General features: G+C 42.7%; 1 protein-coding gene across 1 annotated transcript; it reads left to right on the forward strand.

The window, feature by feature from the left end:
• Nucleotides 1-2595: 2595 nt before the first annotated feature.
• drd1a (dopamine receptor D1a) lies at nt 2596-3717 on the forward strand (the record flags this gene model as incomplete). The annotated part of the gene is made up of 1 exon (XM_083915343.1): nt 2596-3717. The coding sequence occupies exon 1, from the start codon at nt 2599-2601 to the stop codon at nt 3715-3717; it is 1119 nt and encodes a 372-aa protein (XP_083771469.1). The 5' UTR covers nt 2596-2598.
• Between the last annotated feature and the right edge of the window lie 4676 nt (nt 3718-8393).

Consider the following 8393-nt stretch of genomic DNA (forward strand, 5'->3'; position numbering starts at 1 on the left):
AAGTAAGGTGAGAAGATCAATATCTCTCTCATGACAGCCTGTTAGCTTAGCATAAAGACTGGAAATGGGTAAATAACTGGTCATGACTTAGAAATGAAAAAAACAGAAATGTCCTGAACCCTCTTAGAAATGGGAACTGTTTTTCCTACACTCCTACGTTTTTGTACCGCTTGCACAAATAAGATATAACATGTTCATCTGTGAGATTTAAAAGAGAGCCAGGCTTTTTTTAAAAAAAAAAGTGGTTTCAATCTGCTTCATCTAAGCCGTGGCAAGAATCTAAAAAGGCTCACAAAAAGCTCAAAATGTCAAGCTTTTCTCAAAAAGGTTTCCCGTCGGTAATCACTGACCTCTCTGTCAGTTTGCTCTGTTCAATACATTTGTAAAGAAAGAAACGTAAAGAAAGAGAATTTAACTTTAGTGTCATCGACTTCAGGGGATATTTTAATTCACTGTCTTGTAAGAAAAGAATAAAACATTTCCAAGAAACCATAGATGATGGACCCAAGACTCACACATTTCCCTTAAAAATCCCATATTGATCGAAAACTAGTTGCTAATCAAAATAGTTGATTCATTTTCCATCATTTGACCCAACGATTAATAAAATTGTGTATTTTTATGGGATCAACTTGAAATGCTACATTTTCATCATAAAAAAATAAACATTTACTTCTTTGACATAAATCCATAAACATCCCTTATTATCATATAACAAATGTAGTGTTTATACTGTCAGGGATGTTATTGTGTAATCTGGGTTAGGGGATACAGAACAGAAGGAGAAAAGGCAAAAGGAAAATCATTGTTTAGGAAACACACAATATGTTCTTTGTTATCTTATTACCTCTCCTTCAGCCTCCGTGGCTTTAACCCGTCTATTAAATGTCTCATAGTGTGCATGCTTGTGAAAGGAAAAGGATAAAAGGTTTTTTTCTTTTCCTCCTGTCAAAACTACTTACATCACTGCAAGGTGACAGCTGGCATGTCACGATTGTTTCTGCATCCCATGATGCTCTGCATGCAAGATACCAGCTTGAACTGAAGACAACAACTATGGACATGCAGACAGACATTGCCAGGATTTTTCACAAGCAGTGCACAATTTATGGGTCAGTGCAAAGAGGAAATGGTGACTGCGTCTGAAGGTGACACAGTCTGCACATTAAAACTCGATCAAGGATGGGAGTTTCTGATCTAATATTCTGCCTGCGCATAAATCTGGCTGTCATAAAACGCATTTTAGTCCTGCACAGAAGTAAAACCCTTCACAGCGGGGGTTTATGTCCCTGCAGCTGGATTTCCCTCTATGGGCGCAGTTGGTCTTTTTCTCCATTAGGTGGCCTCAGCGACCCAGTGGCCGTGCATGTTTGCCCCTTTTTCTGATTTAGTTTTATAACCCGCATCTTAATTTAATTAAACTACACCACAGTGCAGATTGAAATGGGTCATAATAAGAGAAAAGCACCGCTGATAATAACAGGTGGCTTTAATCGGCACTGTGAGGTTTCAAAGCCCTCAATTATTCACACGAGGCCACTCATGACAAGTCAGGTGTTGCCTACTCGTGTTTTACATTATTGGGCACTATACCGGGGGGATTGGTCGCTCATTCCTTCTTCACTTTCTCTTAAATGGGAGAAACCTTTTAGCGCCGGTGTGAGGCAGTGAGCAGCACACACTGACCGGGATTTGGGATCTGGGATCTGGCTGCAGACGCGAGCAGAGGCTGCAGGAGGACGCAGCGAGAGCGGGGATGGCTGAGTGACATTTGAGTACTGTTGTGTGCGTGTGTTACTTATTCATCAACAGTCAGCGATGTGGAGCCCAGCGAGGACACGCTGAGACTGTTCTCTGGTTTGTTTTTGTCGGACATGGACACCGGGTGCCCTTTTGGATGGACTTTTCGCTGTGAAGTTCTTATGAAAGGGATGGGACGTTTGTCTGGAAATATGAAGCGTCTCTGTGAGTAAGAGGTGAGTGAGATGATTAAGCTAAAAAATAAAAAAAATTGAGTGTACACGTAGGAAGGTGTGACTCTTGACGCTCAATTATAGGAACATTCTTATTCATTTATCCCGTTTGAATGCGGATCATTGGCATGGCAATATAACCGGCTATATGGTATACACATGTCATCAGAGCTTACATAAACAAGAAAACAAAATCAAAGTAGTTGTAACTAACGTTTCATTTTTATGACAATAACTATTAGCAAAATGAAAACAGGTGCATCCAGTGTTGTATAATTGTTTTTTAATCCACAGGGCTGCTGGTTGCTTTGAGGATTCCTGCATGACAGCAGCTTGGGACGTACGAACAGAGAAGAGCTCATGATGGTCATTACACTGAGGAATTATGTTTCCTCTTCAGCTCTGCAGCTCAAATTATGTCCGATGTAATTGACAAAGGCAGGGGGCAAATGACCTGCCCAGAGAGCGTTTGCCTCAAACGTCTCATCCTTCATCATTTATCAGAAGATACAATGATGGAGATGGTTTACGAGGCTGAAGCGCAGGAGCCTCTAATCCCTCTGGATATAATGTAGAACAACTCCTCAGCATGACTTAAATGTACCGGGCCAGCATATGTTCAGGGATGGATCCCATGAACCTTACAACTGTCATTGACAATGGGTTTTTGGACGAGGCTCCGTCGAGCCGCGCCCTGACTGGCTGTTTCCTCTCGCTGCTCATCCTCACCACCTTGCTGGGAAACACGCTTGTTTGTGCCGCCGTCACCAAGTTTCGACATCTGCGCTCCAAAGTGACAAACTTTTTTGTCATCTCGCTGGCTGTGTCAGACCTCTTGGTCGCCATCTTGGTGATGCCGTGGAAGGCGGTGACAGAGATCGCCGGGTTCTGGCCGTTCGGCTCCTTCTGTGACACCTGGGTGGCTTTTGACATCATGTGCTCCACGGCGTCCATTCTGAATCTTTGTGTGATAAGTCTTGACCGCTACTGGGCCATCTCCAGCCCCTTTCGCTATGAGAGGAAGATGACACCTAGAGTGGCCTATGTGATGATCAGTGCGGCCTGGACGCTGTCTGTGCTAATTTCATTCATACCGGTTCAGCTCAACTGGCACAAGGCCCAAACTAAATCTTACACGCCTCTCACTGGATCCTCTGGCTCTTCAGGTTTCAATGCTACATCTTACGGCAGCCCAGGGAACTGTGACTCCAGCCTGAACAGGACCTACGCTATCTCCACCTCTCTCATAAGCTTTTACATCCCTGTGGTCATCATGGTGGCCACATACACCCAAATATACCGCATCGCCCACAGACAAATCAGGAGGATCTCCGCCCTGGAGCGAGCGGCCGAAAGTGCCAAGAACCGACACGACAGCATGGGTGGAGCCTCCAGCATCGCAGAGTCCGAGAGCTCATTCAAAATGTCGTTCAAGAGGGAGACCAAGGTACTGAAGACACTGTCAGTGATCATGGGGGTGTTTGTGTGCTGCTGGCTACCGTTCTTCATCCTCAACTGCATGGTTCCCTTCTGCGAGCAGTCGAGCGGAGGGGAGGCTTTCCCCTGCATCAGCCCTACCACGTTTGACGTGTTTGTATGGTTCGGCTGGGCTAATTCCTCCCTCAACCCCATCATCTATGCCTTCAATGCCGATTTCCGCAAGGCCTTCTCCATCCTGCTGGGCTGCCACAGACTGTATCCAGGAGGCCACAACATAGAGACGGTTAGTCTAAACAAGAAATGACTCATGACTCTCACAGCACTGACTCATCCTTAATGCTACGAGTCCCAGCGTTCCTGTAGAGGCCGGTCTGATCGACTTCAAACGAGGACGCTGCTCTCTGTGCTGACTGAATGTGACTGAAGGATACGGTGACCCTACATGTACCCGTGTTTGCATTAGGCGAGTGGCCCGTCTGTGTGCAGACTGTCAGAGTGAGCTTGCCGTGCTCACCGCGGTTGCCGCACTGTCTTCAAGCGGAAGACGCTCCTGAGAGAGGAGAGGGGATTTGGTGATTGAGATTAAAGACTCTCAGCTTTTGTGCCAGGAAGCTGGGAGCGTAGCCGTACTGACGCGCCCCTGGGATAGATAATCCCATGACTGGGCAGCACACACCCTAATGCTGTCAGACATTGCTCTCTTCAATACCATCACACACACAAACACAAACACTGTCAACACAGTCTCCTCCAAATTCAGTGTACATGCAGCACCCAGCATGCACTCTACGGCAAATAACATGACAGCGCATAGAAATACTGTGAACATCCTGTGCTCTGCGAGGAGTCCAGCGCTAAAGTGTCAAACCAAATCATGTTTCTACATAGATTTGCATGTAGGTATAATACATCTATACATGAGTAAATATTAAAGCCAGAATGAATGAAAGCAGATTTGATTTTAGAGTAAGTAAGTATTAAGTTCTGAGCAGTTGACACATGCAAAGATGTGATTTGAATTTCCCTTGAAGTGAAGCTCCTCAGACACGACCACACGATACTGGTCTCACAATTTATATTGTGTCCAAATTGTGTCCAAATGTCAAATCATTAGAACTTTAAAACAAATGTAACAAAGAGACACCTCATAAAATATTTGTTTCACAGCTTGAAAGTGTTTTATGGATGAGTGTGTCATATTACTTTGTGCGTCCTGTATTTTTTATAAACACTTGATCCCCTTTTGAGAAGGCAGAGACCCGCACAAAAGTGTTATGCTATCGTTCTGATTCAGTACTGCAATCGGCTGTATTGTCTGGATAAATCACTTCTAATTTGTTCTTCGAAGTGAATTAAAATATAATCTTGATTTATAACATGTGTCTTATTTTTTATAGGCTTGGCTGTCATTCCTATTGATTATGATAACACTCTACTCACTAAATTAATTGCTGACATCTGGGAACAATGATATCACAAGCAGCCAGACAATGACACCAGATTATTGAAACCACTGAAACCAAAAGTGAGCACACGTAAAATGTCACTTATATAGCACAATAAAACTGTGTGTTGTGCACTATGGCTGTCACTCTTTTGAAACTTTAAATTAGAAAGAATTAGAACTTACAGATTATTTTTTATTGATTTATTTTATTATTTGAAAACAAAGTTGAATGAGAAAGTCAGTCTGTAAACTGTGATGAGTTTTCAAAGTTTGTGTAATCACTTTTACAGCTTGCCTTAGTTTTCTCTTCCATATAAACAAGACTAAAGTGAGGTGTTTCAAACCAGTGTTCCCAGGTCTCAGTAGTTAAAGACACAGTTAAACAATTTGGGAATTACGCCCATTTGATTTCTAACATGACTGCCTGGAGCATCTGACAACCTCAGTCTATGAACACCTGGTAAAGAAATAGTCCCACCTGTAACTCTGCGTAAAACCACAACTTGTTGCTCGGACACTTTGCTTCCAGCCTTTATGCTAAACTAATCTCTAATCTCCTGGCATTAGCTTCATATTTAATGGGGAGACATGAGTGGCATCAGTTATCTTAAGAAAGCAAATAGGCTATTTCCCAAAATGTCAAATGATTCCTTTAAAGAGGCTATACCACATTCAGAACATCAATATAGCAGCAGACAACTATATGATATGTAAAGATATAGTGGAGTAAGGGTGTCCTGCTCAGAGAATGTGTTCATATCCAACTGATCAGCTTATCGATCGGGCAAATTCTTTCCCATAAATAGCAGTGCTTATACAGCGGTTACCGCCTTATGAGTTAGCGATGCTAAAGGAATGACCTGCCCTTCTCTGCCAGTGACTGGCCTACCTACCCTAACAAATATCACTCCTTGTGCCTAAATCTAACCGATTCCCGCCAACGAAGGCATCAAGTACTATCCAATCAGAGGCAGAGTAGGGCAGGTCATGACTTTGTCATCATGGGGGAGGGGGCCTGTGGTTCCCCCCCAGGTTGCCCTGGTGAATGTGAGCTCTGTCAGCACTGTTGCTGCTATTAGCACTTTTGCTATTGTGCTGCATGCTGTTTACACGGCTGATAACGCAATACTTATCCCCAGTGGCCACAATGAGTGAAAGTTACTACTGTTAGCAGGGCTTGCATTGCTAGCCGCCGCCATTTCGGCTCAGCCACCACCATTTCTGGATGCAGGGAACCCAAGCCCACACTCTGAATGTCTAATATAGCCCCCTTAACTCAGTGAGTACAACGTTCATGACAGATGATATAATAGTCAAATGACAAACCAAAGCTGTAGGTGTTTGTTGTACTTGGCTAAAAACAATCTTTCTAGAATAAGCAGTTGTTATGGAGGTTGTGTTGTTATGTTACATTCATAACAGTGTAAGACATCAGAAGAAACAGTAGTGAAGTGTCTGCTTCAGCCATGTGGAAATATCTCAATAAAAGTGTACGTGTCCATGTTAGTGAAATCCACCGTGTGGTGTATGTGTTACTCACTATACAGCTTTGACCCCAACAGATCAAACCTCCTGAAGCACATTTCACACCAGAGTCTAAAGGGTCAAACTTAACGGGACCAGCTGTGTCTCACATCCAAAATTTCCCTTGCATAACTCTGTTCGTGTGTCTGTTCAGTCTGTTGTTGTATTGTCTTCATTAGCAAGGTGAAAAGCCCAATCTAGAGTTGCAAATAACATATAATAATAATAATAATAATAAAGCAGAGCAGCCAATGTGATACCTCATTATTTCATTCATTGCACTTCATTTTTTTTTTCACCCTCATGATTGACCGAAGTCTTGCAACAATAGCTATCAACTACACATAAATGTTGGGTGTCAGCTTAAAGGAGCAAAGGTGATTGTAAATTTCAGTTCAGTAACTTTGTACATCAAGGATGCACCTGTCACATAAACTCACACGCCCTAATTTATTCAGATGTTTGAATGGGAGTGACAGGGAGTTGGAGGTAGATGGAGTGTGGTGGGAGAGCAGAGCAGCGACAAGGACGTGTGATGGTTTTTATTTTAGAGAGAACCAGTTAAACACTCCCTCTGAGATCTGCAGGCTATTTGTTAAATGGTACATTAAATCAAAATTTGGAATTAAAGCTTCTGTTTACTGAAGCTTGATGCTTATCTCTGTCGATAATCACAAAAGTCTTAATGAGACGAATGTCAGTGTAAAACTGTTGCTATGCCTTGTCACGTGGAGACTTTAAAGTGATTACAATGCCATAACCACTCTCATTACACAGCAAGTCTAAAAAGATTTAGAGAACAGATTCATGAATCAAATTACGTTTGTGCTCATTAGAAATATAAAAAAGTGTAAATACTGTGATAACTCTTTCTCTGTCTCAAACAAACGCACACGGAATTGCCCTTTAAAGCCCACTTTCTCTGGGCCCCGGACTGTCCTTGACTCTAAAACCTCCTCAAGCGTGCCACTGGAAGGGAACAGCAATTAATTTGACTGACATCATTCAGAGTGATGGCTGAGGAGGCGACAAGAAAGGGTGTGTGTGTGTGCATGTGTGTGTTTTACGCGTGTCGCACAGTGCTACTATCACCTGCTCCAGCGCCCAACCCAGAGTCTCTGCAATGTCAACCTCACTCTGTAAACACAGACAATTTGTTTGCATTCACTACGCTTTCGTCGCAGTGGAGCTCAAGAGATTCTCAAAACGATACTGTCTTTTTAGATTGGCACGTCTGAGAAGCGACGTTAGATGTGGCAACTTCAGATGATGCTAATGACTGGTCCTGGCCTGGGGAAAGGATTTACTGTGACAGGGAGAGAGAAGGAAAAGGGGCAAGGAGAGAGAGTCTTATGTAAGTATCAAGTAATGGTTACTTAAAAAAGGAGACTGAAAGGATGCTCTGTAAATATCACATAACCCACAACTTAAGTATCACCGAAGTCAGGCTGCTGTCACATCCATAATGAACGATCCTCTGCTGCTTGCTTATAGGCACACCTGGCCATGTTGATGTGGATTTATAATGTAGTTTATGATTTTCTTGTGACCCTCTGTTTTCAGTTGGGAATTAAAATGCAATTAAAGAGAATTGCAATCATATGTATTACTCACCATTAAATATGTATTATTCACAACTGGCAGAGCTATCATAATTGCACTGGAGCCTAATGCATTTTTAATACCTCACACGACACCAAGATAAGCATAATTGAGAGTGAGCGTGTTTGGGACTCCATCCAAAGTGCGTCAACACAGTTGCATGCTTACCGACATGAATGCACTTTGCATGTTGAAAAAGGCTGTCGATCTGTTTGCCTGTGGCTGCTCTCCTTTTTGAGGTAACCAGATGCTTTATATTCATTTTTAACTTATAAGAGATCCACAAGACACGTCACTACAGCACCACACACTCACTCATCTAGGGGGAAATTTGTTTATCTCTGTGGAATACATGTTTTAAGTATGTAAACACTTCCCATACAGTGCTTTGAAAATAGATGTGAGAT

The sequence above is a fragment of the Echiichthys vipera genome (genome assembly GCF_963691815.1).
Source record: "Echiichthys vipera genome assembly, chromosome: 6".
In the NCBI taxonomy this organism is placed as follows: domain Eukaryota; kingdom Metazoa; phylum Chordata; class Actinopteri; order Perciformes; family Trachinidae; genus Echiichthys; species Echiichthys vipera.